A 20,356-nucleotide genomic window follows, 5' to 3' on the forward strand; every position below is an offset into this window, starting at 1 on the left:
TTTTCTTTATAAAAGACTACCACCTTGTGGTCGATATAGGCCTACTCCGTCACATTTATAATTGTATCACCTACAAACCACTGTCAACATCGGGTTATAATACTCGTTAGCCTATTTTTATAACAAAAACAACAATAACATTCATAAGTGTGCACACCAACAAATATTTATGCATTTTTATAAAAATACCATTAATATTTGGTAATGTCAATACAAATGGCGGGGAAAATCATTTTAATAATCCCACGTACATTACCAATAATTCGTGCTTAGACTCGTCTCTTTTACTCAACATAATTCTCTGATTTATTCAAACCTTTTTGGCACTGACGTATTCAGAAGTTATAGTAGCAATTGTCATATTCAGTGCAACTAACAGTGAATGGGAATTGAACCCTCAACGCAAGCTTTGCAAGCACAATACACTACCAGAGATAAACGGGACCCACAGTCTTTTAATACAAACATAAAGCAATGGAAGAAAAAAACATTTTTCAAAAATAACTATAGTCTTTATCTCATTAAACGACAGAAGAAAAATACAATACAAATTATAACAGGAACCGCAAGAAAGTCACTTCACAGCCAGTGACTGAAAGCTTTGAAACAATTGACCGGACCTTAAGTTACACAGTATGCGTCTTGCTGTTTCCAACCATTGAATTGGAATGTGATGTGGCTTATGACGACGAATTAATAGTAGTTTCAGTGTTGTCAAACCACAGTTAAGCTGTTTCGGAAAGGGGCGTGACAGTTAATTCTTATTGGACCCGTTTTATCCAAGTTTCTAATGAGGAGCGAGTGGGAGGAGAATTTGAGGCGATGGATATCAAAAATAAACCGCTTCTGTCCAGGGAAGACAAGAAAGTATAAATAGGCCTACCTCTTTACTCTCAAGTATTCAGCGGTGCTGCGGAGGGTTGTTGCTACAGTTCCGCTAGCAATGACACAATTAGGCAAAACAGATCAGACATCGACTGTAGAATAATTATATTAGTTGAGAAGTCGCAATTAAACTAAACATAGATTTAAAAAAAAAAGATTTTTACCGACTACAGACTCATATCTATTGTTCAGTACGCTACATTCTTTGTCTGATAGAACGATTTGTTTAAACGCTTATTTAAAGCTTAAGTTATTGTTGTGCTATTGGCATTGTGGAAGATGTATTTAAAGTGGTGTTTCTTAGCCCTGTGCGTAATCGAGGCATCACTTTCTGAATCGTTTGAATCCGAGGATATTGTACCTGTCAAGATAAATGGAAGAAGCAACGGTCGATTTTGGAAAAGAAGTGAAGAACTGCCAAGTTTTAGACTCAGTGCATTTGGCCGAGATTTTATTTTGAATTTAATCCCGGATAACCAATTTTTATCTCCTACACTTATGATTCAACGCATCAAAGCCAATAATCTCAAAACGTACCGCAGGGCTTCAAAAGCCCAAGTCAGATCAACCAATGCTGAAACTGATTTTCTTGAGATTATAAATACAACTGAAAAGGATCTGAGAAGTTGTTTTTACTCGGGGACTGTGGATTCTAATCACGATTCTGTTGTTTCTGTCAGTCTCTGTTATGGCATCCTTGGATTGTTTGTTACAGACGGGGATGAGTATTTAATCGAACCCAAAGGGTTCGGCTCTGGGAAAAGGATATCCACTGAACAGTTACATGTTATTAAAAGAAGGCCACCCAGAGAAAGAAGACATGGCACCCATGCTGTCTTTGATCAACTACATGACCAAACTCAGGTAAAAGCGGATGAGATTAGCTTTATGCATGAGGGAAACGATACACAGCGACTATTACGAGGGAAACGCTTTGTCTCAGCACCACGATTTATTGAGACGTTGGTGGTTGCAGACGCGTCGATGACCCATTTCCATGGAGATGAGATTAAGGTATGCTATGGCCTATTGTATTTGAATAATATAGACAATGGTTGATTCGTTAATTTTGGATTTAACAAAAAAACTTACCAAATGCTGTGTCAATACATTTTACTAGCTCCTACACTAAGATTGCAACACAACTTGTGCTTTAGACTACCTAGCTGAAGGTTAGACTAATATTCTGCCAGCAGCACTAACGATGACGACATATCGTATTGTACTGAGGAAACCTTCAGAATAAAAGCGCCAATGTCAATATATTTAATAGTGTATAATTAATTCTAAAGATGGTAAAGTGTAAAAATTGGACATTTAAACAAGTTTTCTAATGAATGCAAAGAACAAATGATAGAATAATTATATAGGTTTAAAATAAAATAATTTAAACCATTTTAAAGCATAAAATTTGCAAGAATCTATACCTGATTTTGGCCTATGCAAATTGCCTTATAAAAAAATCTAGATGTTGTGTGGTGGAACGTGGCATATATGTATATACTTTATATATATTAAAAAAATTAAGAGGAATGTTGGAACAGAAATTAAACAGACAATGTACAGACCGGATTGTAACCTATAGTGCCTTATAAAAAAAAAAGTTGTTGTGCCGCGGAACATGGAATTTGAGAATTACTCACTAGGGTATAAAGAATCCATATAGGGTCAGCTCATGGGGGAAAATAGAGAGTATAGCTAGCTGAATTTTCTTAGCCACCCACTCCACTGGCTCCAGTTCAAGACTCTATACCTGAATTTGGCCTAGGCAAATTGCCTTATAAAAATATTAGATGTTGTGTGGTGGAACATGGCATTCAAGAATTGCTCAGTAGGGTATAAAGAATCCATATAGTGTCAGTTCATGGGGGGAAATAGAGAGTATAGCTAGCTGCATTTTCTTAGCCACCCACTCCACTGGCTCCAGTTCAAGACTCTATACCTGAATTTGGCCTAGGCAAATTGCCTTATAAAAATATTAGATGTTGTGTGGTGGAACATGGCATTCAAGAATTGCTCACTAGGGTATAAAGAATCCATATAGAGTGTCAATTCATGGGGGGGAAGTATTTTATAAGGCAATTTGCCTAGGCCAAACTCAGGTTTATAGTCTTGCACTGGAGATAATGGAGTGGGTGGCTAATAATGTGCTGATGGCTATTCTCTGTATTTTCCCTATACATTGACACTCCATATGGATTCTTAATTTTTTATATAAGGCAATGTAGGTTACAATCCGGTGTGTACATTAACTGTTTAATGTCTGTTCCAATATTCTTCTTAATTATTTTAATATATATATATATATACACACATTTGTTTTATAATCATAATGTTTTTTTCTTTATTAAGAAAAACATATAATTTGCTTTCGAATACAAATCACAATTCTTTACAGAATAGAGCACTTTTATTTTGAAAAACAAAATCTGAGTTATTACTCCCCGCATAATATCCTGCTGCTAGCAGAACGGTAATTAAGGTTGAAATTTAGAATCCAATCCAAATTGGAAGGCGAATCACACACTGTAAGTTTCCTAAATTGTCCATTTTCATCCACAACGTGATATGAATAGTTTAGCCAGGACCAAGCTGGTGTAATAACTTGAGAGGGGTTAGAAAGATCTTGCAGGAAAATTATTTGGAAGCTATTTTATCCCGTATTGCTTAATAATAAAGATAGGCTACTAACATTGCTTATCAATAATAAAGATAGGCTACTAACATCGTCACTATCAAACAATGTAAAAAGTAGAAAATTATAAAGATCATATGAGCATTCATTATTAGAAATACTTTTTGTAATGATAATTTTTGTCTAAATCTAGTCCAACCAAATGCATTTTTTCCTAAATCATCACCCCTAATGTTGCATCGTACCTCTACTATTTAATGGCCTGTTGTCCTACCTTGCCGCAGCACTATATCCTGACCTTGGTCTCCATGACCGCCCAGCTTTACAAACACCCCAGTATCAAGAACTCTGTCCACTTGGTTGTGGTGAAGATGCTGTTGGTGGAAGAGGAGGAAGTTGGGCCAGCACTCTCCAATAACGGGGGAGTTGCTCTTCGCAATTTCTGTGATTGGCAGCAACGGTTCAACCCGGCTAGCCAGAGGCATCCTGAGCACTATGACACTGCTCTACTCTTCACCCGAGAGGTGAGCACTGGTTGCTCTATATGTATACTGTTACACGTTACAGCGTTTTCACAACATCTCCCTATGTTCTTGACTTTGCCTTAACCAACATATGTATCTCTCCATATTTAATATAATATGCAGTTATGCAGCAATAGATTTAATTTTATAGCTTCTAATGAAATCCAAGTGCTTGTCTTATCTTCATGTGTCAGACCGGATGAACTTTGAAACCTATAGGGCTAAAGGGTCTCCAAAAATATAATCTATTTTTATATTTAATATGGTTACAAATCATCCTTGAGTGATGACACCCTTTAAAAAGGAAAGGGTACAATACTGCTCCTCTGAACTTGACTTAGAATGCGTTCCTCATGTCTCACCAAAGAGAAAGGCACAAGTGTTTTGAAACCGAATAATTACATTTGAAACATTTACACATGCTTGGTTCTGCAAATCAAGGTGTACAGTTGTAGAGTTGAATTCTACATGTTGCTTTCATTCCAGATGTTGTTTTAATCATGCACGGTTATATCTTGTAGATTGGGATATCTCAGTCACAGAGAAACATGTGAACAGAAAATGTCAAGACATGTCATCTAACTAACCACATTTGCAAGTCATGTTTTACAAAAACCTTTTTTACGGGATCTTTTTGTGTCTGTAAATTAAGAAGTGCACCAGTCCACTCGGACATCATGCAATTTATAGGCTTGCCACAAGTTGAAGAAGTGATGAAGTATACAGTGATGAGGTAGAAGCTATTTTGCAATAAATATCAAGGATCTTATTCTTATGACATGATGATAGATGTGTGGCAACCATTTAACAAATGCAAATAATGATACCCTAATCCATAATTATCTCATAATTTTGGGTTGGTACCTATAATGACCACTTTGTTTTGACATGAGGTCTCTAGTGAAAAGAAAGGAGGGAAAAAAATAGAAACACTGTCAAAACAATTCCCAGATTTAAATATTATCATCCTGTTTTCCAGAATATTTGTGGACATCAGAGTTGTGACACCCTTGGGGTTGCTGATGTGGGAACCATGTGTGACCCAAAAAGGAGTTGCTCTGTAATTGAGGACAATGGACTTCAAGCAGCTTTTACTGCTGCCCATGAACTCGGTATGACTTGTGTCTGAAGCATGTTAACTTGTTAACGTTTGACTTTCACTAAAATAAGAGAAATGTATACCATATTGGAGGTAAAATCTCTCCATCTAAGAGTTCTTAATGACTCAGATACATTTTAATAAATACATCTATCAATGAAAATTATTAAAATTATTTAAGAAATATATTTCTATGTCACAACTATTGGTACCCATAGACATTCTTATAAAATACATCTAACAAGTATCTCCTCATTAATACATGTATTTTTTAAAGTTCATCTGAGTCATAAAGGACTCTTAGTTGGAGATCCATTACTTCCTGTTTCACTGGGGTATACATTTAATAACTCCTTTTCAATCTAACCGGCTATAGAAATATTAACTACATGCCTGAAAATACCCATCTCCACTATTTGTGCAATAATTAAGAAAATCTAAAACCTGTGGAACACTGGTACATCTACCTGGTAGAGAATGTTTGCCCCCATGCACAAAAATAAACATGGTTTGGGAGGAATTCAAGGGACACAGTTGGTGACTTAAAGAACATGTTTGCACAAGGGGTCACCAATTCATTAAATACCACCTCCATGCCATAGCCTTTTTTGGGAGTTGCTAAAATAAAACATTATTGAGAGCAACCCACAAATGTATGTGTCTGGGTTTTGCGTAGGAACAGGGTGCTATGATATGTATGCAAGCACTGGATTTGGCATTGAAAGAAGGATGCTTTTACAGAGAAGACACCAACTCTAAAATATCATGGTGGATCTTTGTTATAAGGCTGTTTTGCTTCCACTGGGCACAGAGTTCTTGTTAAGGTCACCAAAAACATGAAATCTACCAAGTACCAGGATATTATAGCCAAAAACCAGGGTTGCCTCTGCTGGGAGGCTGAAACTGCTGAACATGGAACTTAAAGCATAACAATGAACCTGAGACAAAATCAAAATGAGAAAAATAAGTTTGCAATATTGATCTCAATCTCTGGACTTGAATCCACTGAAATACTATGGATCAAATTGAATAGTGCAGTCCAAAAGCACAGACCAAAGCATCTAAAAGATGTGGAAAGACTCTCTATGAATGATCATAGGTCCTTTACCATGTGTTCTCCAATCTCATGAAAACAATAGGAAACTGATCAGTGTCATAGCATAGACAACAGGTGACAGTCAATAACATTTTTTTTTTGTGAAATGCACAAAATAAGTGTCGTTCTGAGCAGTGAAATTCTTATGACATGGCACGCGACATGTACAGTATGCAGTAAGCAATAAGCAAAATATGAAGCCATTTTTTTAAATAAATAATTTATAATTTAAGAAATGTCTCTTATTCCAAAAGATGTTACATTAACTGAAATGACAGAAACAGGCATGTGTACCCAAATAGCCTCTAAGAGTAGCGTATTTTGATGAGATAAGACCATGATTCACCCTTCAAGCCTAATCTAGATCTAAACTAGAAAATGTAGTTTTACAGTGTACCTTTAAAAAGCATGAAGAACATTTGATTAGGTGTCCAGTGCCCATCTTTTTGTCCCATGACCTCATACTGAATACTGATACAGTATTGTTCTCCTTTAGGTCATGTACTGAGTATGCCACACGATGACTCCAAGAATTGTGAGAGGATGTTTGGGAAACTGGGCAGCTATCACATGATGGCACCTTTGTTCATTCACCTCAACAAGACATTCCCCTGGTCTCCTTGCAGTGCTCTATACATCACAGAGTTTTTTGATAATGGACATGGTACATCATCTTTTATAAAACTATCTATCTATAAAGGGTTGCATATATCAGTTTTTGTATTTCTGATATGTTTTTATTTTCATTAAGTATGTTTATACAACAGTTCTACTTGTTTTTTTCTACTGCATATACAGTGGATATAAAAAGTCTACACACCCCTGTGAAAATGCCAGGTTCTTGTGATGTAAAAGAATGAGACAAAGATAAAGGTTTTTATTTGACATTTTTCCCACTCAAAGATTTCAGTTTGTTTTTCAATTGAATTGTTCACATTATAGGTCACATTAAAAGTGTGACATTATTCTGACAAGTTCTGACATGATTTATCTTTGTCTCATTCTTTTATATCACAAAAACCTGGCATTTTTGCATACTTTGTGTTGATATCAGAGGGGGCTGGGCATGAACACAATCACATAAATGTTTTTTGTTAGCGCAAAGCCCATGGTCTTTAATTTGAGGTTGGATGATGGTTTAAAAAATAGTTTACATTACCTACTACTTATGACCTCTGAAAGTGTTAATAAATTATCTCCCAGGAGGAGCTATAGAATTTATTGTAAGGCATTCCAAAAACTCATAGATACTTACAAGTTATAAAGCATTATGCTTAAATATTTTGTTACAACTTTGACCTGGAGTTTCTTAAAATGGACCTCTGTGTTGAATCACAGGCGACTGTCTCTTAGATCCACCCGAGAGCTTTCTACCGTTACCCAGTGAACTGCCAGGCACTATGTACAGCCTTGACCGCCAATGCCAGCAGATATTTGGGGAGGAGTTTGTGCACTGCCCCAATAACTCTGATAGTGACGTCTGCAGCCAGCTGTGGTGCAGGGAGGAAGACAAGCCCCACTGCACTACCAAAAATGGCAGCCTCCACTGGGCCGATGGAACCCAATGCGCCAACAACAGAAGTTGTCTGCATGGTGTATGCATGTTAGCCCACGAGGTTGGACAACGAAAGGTAAGCCCACAGTTTTCTCAGGAAAAGTATACGTTGTGAAGGATTACAATAAGTATTTCTGGAGGTTTTACAAAAACGTTCTCAGAATATTGGTTTCAAGTTGGTACAGTTTTGTCTTCAGTGTCTGGAGAGTACAAACATTTAGCGTGTCAGAATCATTTTGTATATGCATTCACAAACACATTCACACTGTATAAATGTCTTGCCAAGCCAGTCTATCATGGATTCTGCAAGTGTTGAAAAATGGTGCAGCAATGCTGGAGAGAGCAGACACATGTCAAACTGACCCAGAGATCTACCCTAGTTTTTGCATGCCAAAAGATACAGAAACCTCAGCCCAGACTGTGGTTCAGTGGGACAGCTCATGTTATTACAGCACTCAGTGCTCACTATGTTTGGTTTTTGGCTTCACCGCAGGTGGTTGTGGATGGCAGCTGGAGCACGTGGGGACCATGGCAACAGTGCTCCAGGACATGTGGAGGGGGTGTGGAGTTCTCCCACAGGGAATGCACAGATCCTGTACCACAGCATGGTGGGAAGTACTGCGAAGGCCAGAGAGTCCGGTATCAGTCTTGCAACACCCAGTTGTGTGAGGACAACAATGGTAAGTCATATTTTAGGCAATTGTTTTTTTGTACAGAAATAGCTATGGCACTGTTTCACCATGCTGTTTCAATGAAATCACTTCTCTGCTATCATCTTGATTGGCTTATTTTTATTAACTCCAAACATAGGGAAGAGTTTTAGAGAGGAGCAGTGTGAAAAGTATAATAGCTTCAACTACATGGACACTGTTGGAAACATGAAGCAATGGATACCAAAGTACGCTGGTGTGTCGCCCCGGGACAGGTGTAAACTATTTTGCAGGGCCAAAGGCAGCAGTGAATTCAAAGTGTTTGAAGCCAAGGTATGTTCACAAATAATCTGTGTAATTCTGGCTACTGTGAAAAAATGCATAAAAACATGCCAGAAAATGTATCTTTCAAATATATGAATTTAAATGAATACTAGTATCCCTTAACTATTCTGTATTGAAGGTCCTGATGCTGTTAAATTCCTGGGTTATCCTACCAACTATTGCTTCTCTAAAATCTCACCATCCACTTGTGGGGGCTACCTGACCAGGGGCTTGGAGGGGATCCATAGTTTAAAGATATTCTATATATTTCTGAAATACTCTCCCCTATAGGTCCCAGTTGGAATGGAAAGGTCTCTTTGTCCTACACAGTGGAGTGAACTGTCAATATTTGTATAATGTTTTGCAATGTAACGCAATGTACTGCAGCGGTTATGAGATATCTAGGTCTGCAGAATTTAATGACCCCTCTAACTGCCAACCAGCTCCCTTATCCCACCTTTTTTTCAGGGTACATGACAAGTAAATGGAGACCTAAAGTTTGCATTTGTCCTCTATAGGTTGTTGACGGCACCACATGTGGCCCTGACACTACGTCTGTTTGTGTACAAGGCCAGTGTGTCAAGGCGGGCTGTGACCTGGAGATCGGCTCCAACAAAAGGCTTGACAAGTGTGGATTGTGTGGTGGGAATGGCCTCAGCTGCAGGAAGATCACTGGGTCATACAACAAAGCCATGTGAGTATATCAACATTTTCCAGTTAAAATGATGGCAATTGTGTAGGGCCCAATATAATGTCTTTGCTATTTTCAATGTCTAGATGCAGTCTATCAATCTGCAATACTTTAAATCACAGATGATCTAAAGTATTAATCATCAAATCGTCATAATCATCACTGTATTTTGTATAGGCCTGTAGGTTGTGAGTCTGCCAGAAGAGCCTTGGCTATTCTTTGTACATAAAGCAGTTTGTCAAAAACTACCACACTACCTGTCTTGTTTTTTATTTCAGTTATGGATATAGCGACATTGTGACTATTCCAGCCGGGGCCACGAATATAGACATCAAACAACGTAGCCATAAAAACATCAAACACGATGGAAACTACTTGGCAATCAAGCGGGGAAGTGGTGGCTACATTCTAAACGGTAACTTCTCTGTGTCCACCATAGAGCAGAATATCCCTGTTCTGGGGGCTGTCATGAAGTACAGTGGCTCTTCCACCACCTTGGAAAGAATCCAGAGCTTTAGGCAGCTGAAGGAGCCAGTCATAATACAGTTGCTGGTCACTGTTGGGGAGGCATATCCACCTAAGGTCAAATACACATTCTTTATCCCCAAGGATCTGTCTTACGTGTCTAAATCCAAAGAGAGGAAGGCCTCTTTGCATGTAATCCAGGCTGTTCGTGTGCCCCAGTGGCATTTGGGCGAATGGTCTGAGTGTTCCAAGAGTTGCGGCTATGGGTGGTCCCGAAGGAATGTTGAATGCAGAGACAGCAGCGGTTTCCTTTTTAACACCTGTGATAATGACTTAAAACCCACAGATATCAGAGCCTGTGCTGACCTGCCATGCCCCATCTGGCAAATGGGGCCTTGGTCAACCTGTTCACAAACTTGTGGACAAGGGGAACGCAAACGGAGTGTCATCTGTATCGACTATACAGGCAAGACTGTCGAACCAGAGAAATGTAACGCTAACAAGCAACCCACGCCAGTGTCAGGAGAATGCATTTCCCAAGATTGCTAGCCAGGAGACTTAAAGACCCAGACAGCTATGGGAGGGTTAGTGTAGTTGAGTCCACCTGACTGTGCCCAGACTGGGCTTCAAAGAAAAGCAGGTAAATCCTAGTTTAGAAATGAGAGAAGAGTGCACTAACTGACACATCATGGCCTGATTTCATCATCTTTTAATGATGTTTTACAACCACTAGATAAGTTTGAGCCAAGATCTACCTCAGGATGCACATGTGTTGTTTTATTGAAACAAAGTTAATGTGTGTGCACAATATTTTTCTCTCCTAAAAGCTAATACCTTTGCGTAAAACCTACTGGCAAATAACATTGCATTTAAATATACCTCCTGCATATGCAACCCTGTTTCCAAAAAAGTTGGGATGTTGTGTACAATGTGAAGAAACACAGAATCATTTAAATCCTATATTCAATAGAAAATAGTATAAAGACAACATATCAAATATTGAAACTGAGAAATGTTATTGTTTCTTAAGAAATATATGCCCACTTTGAACTAGATGCCAGCAACACTTTTCAAAAATACTGGGACAGAGACATCACAAGACTGGAAAATAGGAGTGTAATACAGGGTGTTCAGTTCAAAATGAATATAGTCTACCACACCTTTTTTGTGTGCGGAACTAACATTCTGAACCCCTGAGTTTCCCACCGGAGACGGATCTTGGGGCTGTAACTTAGCAACAGAAGTAGCCTAGCACATGTAATGCAGTCTGGTAATTTAATATGGCGAACTCAAACGACAAGCCAGACCTTGAGGACCCTCCTGTATACTTCAGGACTCAAGTTTTGTTCCCTATAAACATGTTGTGTATTTTGATGAGGCCATCTAAGAGTTGTTTAGCAACACAGATAGTTCAGTGCCAGGAAAATGTCAATTTATAATTATTAGAGCCTGCTGCTACTTTCTAGTGAAGTTTGCTTACTGTAAGGAACTTGAATGGCAGCTAGAGAGCAGGATGACAAACTGCCAATTCCTCCCTTTTCTTCTACAGCATACACTGTGAAACATGCAAAGAAGCAAAAGAGGACTTAGACTAGCTCTCTATAGCTAGCAACCAGGAACCCTAAGCTATTGTTAGCAAGGCTAACAAAAACATTGAACTCTGAGTTAGCACTTTTTTGGGGACAGATAATACATTTTTTTCATATTATTATTTGGAACATCATTCTCTATCGGACATTGGTGCGGAACCTCTTTCTGGCCGATGAGTAGTTGCAAAATGCTGTAATTGTTTTGTAACTGAAAGTGGCAATGGACAAAGTTTTGCATGTCTTTTTTCATTGTATCAAATCGTACCGAACCGTGACTTAAGATCTTCGGTATGTACCGAACCATGACTTTTGGAACATCTCACAACTAATTAGGTTAATTTGCATTATGGTATAAAAAGAGAATCCCAGAGAGGATGAGTCTTTCAAAAGTAAAGTTGGGGAGGGGATCACCACTCAGTGAAATATCGTGGAGGAAAATTGTGCAACAGTTTAAGAGTAATGTTTCTCAACCAAAAATTGCAAACAGTTTGGGGTCCTCATCATCTACGGGACATAATATCATTAAAAGGTGAATTGCACATCTGTGAAGGCACCATTAATGCTGAACATTATATGCAGGTTTTGCAGTAACATATGCTGCCATCCAGCAGCATATGTTTTTTTTCAGGGAAGGCCTGGTTTATTTCAGCAAGACAATGCCAAACCACATTCTGCATGTATTACAACAGCAAGGGTCTGTAGTAAAAGAGTCTGGGTGCTAAACTGGCCTGCCTGCAGTCCATACCTGTCACCCCTTTGGCACATTATAAAACAAAACAAAGAATACAACAAAGGAGACCCCGAACTGTTGAGCAGCAGAAATCCTATATCAAGCAAGAATTGTATTACATTTCACTTTCAAAACAACAGCAATGGTTATCATCAGTTCTCCAATGCTTACAGAGCATTGTTAAAAGAAGAGGTGATTCAACACAGTGGTGAACATGCCCCTGTCCCAACATTTTTGAAACGTGTTGATGGCATCAAATTCAAAATGAACATGTATTTTTCCAAAACCAGCATTTCTCAGGTTCCACATTTGATATGATGTCTTTGTACTATTTCCAATTAAATATATGAATAAATAGTTTGCACATCATTGCATTCTGTTTTATTAGCATTTCACGCAGCGTCCCAACTTTTTTGGAAATGGGGACGTATATTTGTATATATATTAGGGCTGCACGATATATCGTTTCAGCATCGACATTGCGATGTACGCAGTATGATGTTGACCAAAAACAGGTACTTTCTTGCCTTGCAGCTGTTGCCACAACACGACCAATTTGTTCGATAATTTAAGGCGGCACCACAAATCTTCATATGACGAGTGCAAAGTATCTCAATGCCGTCTAAAGCAAAAATCTATTTCGAATGCATATGCCAGTATTACACCATACGAGAAAGGTTCCAAACGGCAGAGAGAAATCACAGATTCAATAACATTTCACGTTGCCAAAGACATGGTACCAATTAACATGGTTACCAAAGAGGGTTTTAAGGACATTATCCGCGGTATTTAATGCCACCCTGCAACTATTTTTCTTAAGTTGCCATCCCAAAACTGTACGAGAAATGCAAGGCACAAGTTGAAAAAGAACTGTCACAAGTGTAATATTATACAGCAACAACTTGAGCCATACACTTCATTATTGAGGACTTCCACCTGAAAAGTCGCTGTTTGCAAACTGCATTTTCCTAGAGGATCATACAATTGAGAACATTGCTACAGGGATGAGAGAAGCTTTAGCTGATTGGGGACTAGATGAGAGTTCTCTAGTCTGTATTACAACAGACAATGCCGTGAACATGGTGAAGGCTGCACCTGAACAAGTGGACCAGATTGCAGTGCTTTGGCCACAGACTGCATCTTGCAGTTGGTTAGTTATGCCCAATTGCGCATTCTATTTTACTACTGTTGCTATTGCTATACTATTACTGTTACATATTAATACCTAGCAACCTGTTCTGAAATATAACAATTTTCACGAGTTTCATGAATATTAATTGTAGAGGATGGGGTTGGGGAAGAATGAAGGATACATACTGTCAGGTTGATAGCCAAAGCTCTTTCTGAAGACATCCTGTATTTTTTCATATTGCAATATATATCGCAAAAAACAAAATATCGCAATGTCAGTAATTTCCAATATCGTGCAACCCTAATATATATATATATATATATATATATATATATATATATATATATATATATATATATATATATATATATATATATATATATATATATATTAGGGTTGCATATAATAAATATATATATATATATATATATATATATATATATCACCAGTTCAGTCAGAGCTAAAAAAATTTTTGACAAATGTTAGTTTACAAGCATGTTATTCCCACCATAATCTGTCATTGAAGGATAACAGCTTTTACTACCCAATACTTTTAGTGAAGGGAGTTTGTGCAAAACCTGTTTAGGCACACAAGATTATAGTATTCTGTTTTAAAGACTTTCTAAATTTACTTGCTTGTGTATAACTTGCTTGTGGATTGTTTTTTGCAATTTATTTGTTTGTGTTAACTTGTAAAAATGTAAACAAAAATTGAATATCAATCTACTATCATCTTATTCGTTAATGACTTCTGGTTTCTAATATGCATGCAGATAAAAATGCAACTTCACACATAATCATTCACATGATATGTGAGGACTCATCAGTCATCGAAAGAGTAAATCACATCAGTGGTGTCAAGCTGGGGGGAAAAGGGGTACTAAGTATATAGGGGCATAACATGTAGAGGGGCACTCAAAATGTTTGAATCATGAATAAAGAGTTTTAGTAACCTTTCTTACCTTCCCATAAAGGACAAAATGACCGACCAACTTGATGTTATATGATGTCTGAAGTAGTATTTCAAGATTTACAACTTGTAGGGCGTTTTAGTATTTTATAGGTCTAAAACCATGTCAGTCAAAAATAGTTCATATATATAAAAAAATATGTTTGATGTAATTCAACTTAAAATGGGTTTGTTATTATATAGGAATCCATGTTAAAGCAACATTAAAAATCAATCATGCAAAAATGTAATAATGCAAAACCTTCTTTCAACCATGTTTTTTGGGGGAAGGGGGCAAAGAAGTTCAATAGGGCGGGCACTGCCCCCTAATGCCCGCCCACAACGCCGTGCCTGTATCAAGCCAAAAACAATGGTCCTTGAAAATGTTGTACAATTTTTTTATTTGCTAACTGACCCATTTCACTTTCAAACGTATTGGTTAACTGAGGTATGATAGTGATTCTACTTATAGATCATGCTCAAAAACAACACATTACGCATACAGAACAAAATGGGAAGTTTAAGTCCCAGGCAGAATCTTCATGTGTTTGTATAAACACCCCATTTCCAATAAAGTTGGGACACTGTGTAAAATGTAGATAAAAACAGAATGCAATGATGTGCAAATGATTTAAACCCTATATTCAATAGAAAATTGTACAAAGACAACATATCAAATTTTTATTCTGAGACATTTTATTGTTTTATTCCCACTTGGAATTTGATGACAGCAATACATTTAAAAAAAGTTGAGACAGGTGCAACAAAAGATTAAAAAAATAAACCTGGAAGAATATCACACAACTAATTAGGTATTTTGGCAATAGGTCAGTAACATGATTGGGTATTAAAAGATAGTTCCAGAGAGAATGGGGAAGGATGGGGAAGGGTTCCCCACTCTGTGAAAGACTGCATGGGCAAATAGTGCATTTTAAGAACGTTTCTCAACGTAAAATTGGGGATTTCATTATCTACAGTACATAATATCATAAAAAGATTCAGAGAATCTGGGGAAATTTCTGTACGGATGGCCAAAAATCTGAATTGGATGGCCATGATCTTGGGCCCTGAGATGGCACTACATTAAAAACAGGCATGATTCTGTAGTGGAAATCACTGCATGGGGTGAGGAACACTTCCAAAAACTATTGTCTGTGAACACAGTACATAACTGCATGCACAAATACGAGTAAAATCTCTACCATGCAAAGAAAAAAACATGTAAACAAGATCCAGAATCACCGTTGCCTTGACTGGGCCTGAGCTTATTTATGATAGACTGAGGCAAAGTGGAACACTGTCGTGTGGTCTGACGATTCAAAATGTGAAATTATTTTTGGAAATCATGGAAGCCGCATCCTCCAGATTAAAAAGGAGGGGGACCATCTGGCTTCTTATCAGTGCACAGTTCAAAAGCCAGCATCCGTGATGGTATGGGGGTGCATTTGTGCATATGGCATGGGTGACTTGCACATCTGTGAAGGCACCATTAATGCTGAACAATAGGTTTTGGAGTAACATATGCTGCCATCCAGACAACGTCTTTTTCCAGGAAGGCCTTGCTTACTTCAGCAAGACAATGCAAAACCACATTCTGCACGTATTATGGCTCTGGAGTAAGTCTACGACAAAGGAGACACCAAACTGTTGAGCAGCTGGAATTGTATTTCAAGCAAGAATGGGAATACATTTCACTTTCAAAACTACAGCAATTGGTCTCATCAAACGCTTGCAGAGTATTGTTAAAAGGAGAGGTGATGCAACACAGTGAAAGGTTGGGACATTTTACACAGCTGTTCCAAATTATTTGGAAACGGGGTTGTATGTTAGAGTTTGAGTTTACACTTAATTTGCATCAAGTTTTGTATAGCATAGACAATGATCAGGAATCACATCAAAACAAAATGGGTGCAACATGGAACTTTCTCTGTTCTGTACCTTTATGTAATCCTGTGTTTTTAAAAAACAATTAAGTCAGTTCGGCACAGAGAATTGGAATTAAAACCAGATTCAATATACAGTTGTGCTCAAAAGTTTGCAGACCCTTGGTGAATTGGTAATATATGTATCATTTGTAAAGAAAACATGAGTGAGCAGGCAAAACACATGCCTTTTATTTGTAATGGGATTCATATTGTAGGTCATAACAGAATGGCACAATCATAAAATAGGCCTTGTTGACCCCTTTCCAAACATAGCGCTTATGTTTGTGACCATGATGTAAAAAGGGCTTTATAAATAAATTTGATTGATTATGGTTGTTACCACAAAGCTCTATTCTGGTCTCGTCACTCCAAATTGCCAGAAGCTGTGAGGCGGGTCAAGGTGTTTTCGGGCATATTGTAACCAGACTTTTTTGTGGCATTGGCGCAGTAAAGACTTTTTTCTGGCAACTCGACCATGCAGCTCATTTTTGTTCTAGTATCGTCATATTGTGCTCCTTGAAACAACCACAACTTCTTTTTCCAGAGCAGCCTGTATTTCTTCTGAGATTACCTGTGGGTTTTTCTTTGTATCCCGAATAATTCTTTTGCCAGTTTTGGCTCAAATCTTTGTTGGTCTACCTGACCTTGGCTTGGTATCAAGAGATCACTGAATTTTACACTTCTTAATAAGTGATTGAACAGTACTGACTGGCATTTGCAAGGCTTTGGATATCTTTTTATATCCTTTTCCATCTTTATTATGTTCCATTACCTTTTTACGCAGGTCTTTTGACAGTTATTTTCTGCACCCTATGGCTCAGTATCTAGCCTGCTCAGTGCATCCACATGAGAGCTAACAAACTCATTAACTATTTATACACAGAGACTAATTGCAATTTAAAAAGCCACATGTGAAATATATTTTTAATTGCCATTTTCACCTGTGTGTCACCTTGTGTGTCTGTAACAAGCCCAAACATTCAAGGGTATGTAAACTTTTGCTCAGGTCCATTTGGGTGATTTCTGTTATCATTATGATTTATAAAGGAGCCAAACAACTATGTGATAATAAATGGCTTCATATGATCCCTATCCTTATATAAAACATTTTTTTGCATGATCAGCCATATTTTCAAAATCAATGCCATAATTTCACAATTTCTGCCAGAGTATGCAAACTTATGAGCACAACTGCAATCAGATGTACAAAATGTTTTCTCATGGTGCATCAAAAATATTATCCATTTACATAAAGAACAACCTTTTTGTAAAACTTTCATAGTGTGTAATTTGTTAATACTCTGTTGTGTCACATGTCTGTGTATATGTTTGATTTCCCATTGAAGTGATTTATGTAATGAAGGAAAGAAATTCTGAATATGATATCCCTTCAGTGAAGGAAATATTACATTATTGTTATTGCTGCTTCTTTTCAGATTCTTTTCAGATTTATTCTTCTGAAGTTTTTACCTTGGACGTGAAATTATAATATACTGTATTTTCATATGCTGCTGTCTTTAAGATTGGTGATTTCAATAAAATGGTAAAATACATCATATTTTACTCAATTATGTTCGGAGTAAATTGTTTATTATTTTCCATTTGGTTCAATGGATGTCCATCTAAATTACAAAATTAAGAAATGTTTTTCATACAAAGTAATATTGCCTCAAAATCACCCTATAATATAATCTGGTTCAAATCATCTATTAGTGTACAGCTTCACTTTCAATTTGAAATTGTCCAAAGTAAATAAAATCAAAGCATGAATTGCAGTCAACTTTGTTGATAAATTGCTTTCAGGATAAGACACCGATGTGCAATAGTCTACAATAATTTTGTGAAAGAATCCCTTTGACAACTTGCTTAACTGCAGGCTGCCGCTTAGTACACAGTAATGGAAAACTATAAACTGTCTATCAACTGTATAATAATTTTAGTCAGAATCCAACAACACTTTCACACAATGTAGTGTACTTGCAAGACTTGAAGTAGTTTTGGTTGTTAATAGTAGTAGTCACAGTAGTAATTGTAATAGTATTGAAGGCAGTAGTAATGGTAGGAGTAGGTCATTTGTAATAGGTATTTATAGTAGGTTGTGTGTTAGGTACTATGATCTAGATCATTTTCAATTGATTGTAGGTCTAGAGTTATTATAGTGACTATGTCATCATAAGCCATGTGTTTAAGCTCTTATTCCTATTTGATTTAAACATTCTGAAATTTTACAAAAATGATTTGTTTAAAGTATATGGAATTTTAATGCACATCCATTCACATTTAACACAATTAGTTCACTAAGCTGTATTCAAACTACCACTTCTAGACTGGTATTCACTTTTCAGTTGCTCACAGAGTACAATACATATGGCGTATGTGCTCTCATCTAAAGTAATTATTCCATCATGCCAGACCAATGAGGGCTTATATCAGACTGGAAGCCTCACCTTCCAGGTGATATACTAACATTGCAGCCGTAACTACCGGGTGGAACCACTATCTCAAAAAACTTTGTGATTCAGCAACTGTAATTTGATATACTCTTAAAATTGTATAGATGGATGCCCAGTGAATTCATGTTCCACTTCAATACAAAGACACAGAAGATGCCTTTGCTAAAATGTGTGTGCTCCATTGGTAGGTAAATGTCACTGTGAGAAGTTCATACATTTGTCATTGAAAATTAAAAATTCCCACATTATGTATTATAAATGTTCATCTCCTGTTATTTGTGTAGCAAGAGTCATGTAATGTCCGAAAATGAGGTTGATATTGTGGGCCCTCTGGATAGTCCTAAAATACACCCCTATCTACTGTAGTGGCAGGGAACACAGTAGAGTTTGTACCATTTGAGAAAGTTGATCGTGTTTTGAAGACTTTCTCTAGCTATAGGCTAATTTCATCAAACTCATTTTAACAAGTAACAGTATTAGACTGTTACTTCAGGGATGCCAATTTTCTCAGTACTTGGTTTTGTCCAGCAAGAGGACCCATGTTCACTCATAAACAGTATTTCTTATCTTTAGAATTCTACTCCCCTTACAGAGTTTAGGCTGAAATCTCTGTTCAAACTTAAAATGTGTAGACTGGTCCAGATTAAGCTGCTTGTTTTTTACATCTTTAATACTTAAAAATATCTAACTTTTTTAGTGTCCACATCTATAAGTGTATGAAAACGCCCAACTCAAGAGGAGCATCTCCCATGAAAAACATTGGCAGTGCACTTTTTTGGTGAGGCAACAAAACTTTCCCAGGTCTGCACAATTACTGAGGAAAGAAGCCTCCATTCCAAATATGATGGAGCCCCCCTCCAGAGGTGATCTAGGTTGATAAACTCGAGAAGGCAATGACAGGAGGACGTATCCTATCATGTCGGTCGGCACATGCCACCGCTATCCTGTTGTCGACCAGACAACCAGACATGCTTGCCCAAAAAGGAAGGTACAAAATGCAGAGGTTTGAAAAAATAATCCCAAAACTGAAGGTAAACCAAGCTGTGTGTGCGCCCAAACCCCCAGCTGTCATCCTATAGAACCCCCTCCCCATGAGGGTAGCGTCTGTAGTTACAAAGTTTTGATGTGCCCAACAAACCCCCTTGTCAAAACAGCAGAGGATGAAGACCGTTGTGAAAGCACACTGACACTCTAAAATTGAATCAGGAAAAGGAACAGCAAATAACATCCCACCTGTGAATGGAAGTGAATGCACGATTGAGAACCAAATTCAACTTGTGACCCAAAACTGAACCTGTTGGGATGGAGTCTGGCAACTCCACATCAGATCCACTATGAGCCCCAGAGAGTGAATGTGGGAGAACTAGAGCAGAGTGCGCCGCCACCTGCTGGTGTGACACAACTACTAACAGACAATTGCCAAAATAGGCCAGTACTCTAATCCCACAAAGTCCCAATGGAGCAGAGCTCCAGTAGAGATGGCAGGGGTGGTTACAAGATGAACACAAGTCTTTCCATTGGCCTCCCCATTGTGAGGGTCCACATAGGAATCATCCATGCAAGCCACCTGTTAGCAGAAGTTGCCAGTCCAAGACTGGAGGAGGGTGTCACACCTGAGAGGGAGGACCAACACCACACTCACCTGATCACCCAG

The 20,356-nt window shown here is 37.7% G+C and overlaps 1 protein-coding gene across 1 annotated transcript; it reads left to right on the top strand.

Annotated features, from left to right (window-relative positions):
- The first annotated feature begins 919 nt into the window (after positions 1-919).
- LOC105024045 (A disintegrin and metalloproteinase with thrombospondin motifs 8) lies at positions 920-12,093 on the top strand. The gene is made up of 9 exons (XM_010893685.3): positions 920-1,899; positions 3,805-4,044; positions 5,024-5,156; positions 6,736-6,903; positions 7,578-7,870; positions 8,288-8,474; positions 8,605-8,777; positions 9,287-9,462; positions 9,738-12,093. The coding sequence occupies exons 1-9, from the start codon at positions 1,165-1,167 to the stop codon at positions 10,471-10,473; spliced, it is 2,841 nt and encodes a 946-aa protein (XP_010891987.2). The 5' UTR covers positions 920-1,164; the 3' UTR covers positions 10,474-12,093.
- The last annotated feature ends 8,263 nt before the right edge of the window (positions 12,094-20,356 follow it).

This window comes from Esox lucius, chromosome 1 (genome assembly GCF_011004845.1).
Source record: "Esox lucius isolate fEsoLuc1 chromosome 1, fEsoLuc1.pri, whole genome shotgun sequence".
Taxonomy (NCBI): Eukaryota; Metazoa; Chordata; class Actinopteri; order Esociformes; family Esocidae; genus Esox; species Esox lucius.

What these genes read in the sequence shown, in the direction of transcription:
- LOC105024045 (XM_010893685.3), top strand. Translation starts at nt 1,165, where the DNA reads ATGTATTTAAAGTGGTGTTTCTTAGCCCTGTGCGTAATCGAGGCATCA. An exon ending in TACTGCTGCCCATGAACTCG is followed by an intron (nt 5,157 to 6,735) that starts GTATGACTTGTG and finishes GTTCTCCTTTAG; the next exon opens with GTCATGTACTGAGTATGCCA. An exon ending in GTTGTGTGAGGACAACAATG is followed by an intron (nt 8,475 to 8,604) that starts GTAAGTCATATT and finishes CTCCAAACATAG; the next exon opens with GGAAGAGTTTTAGAGAGGAG.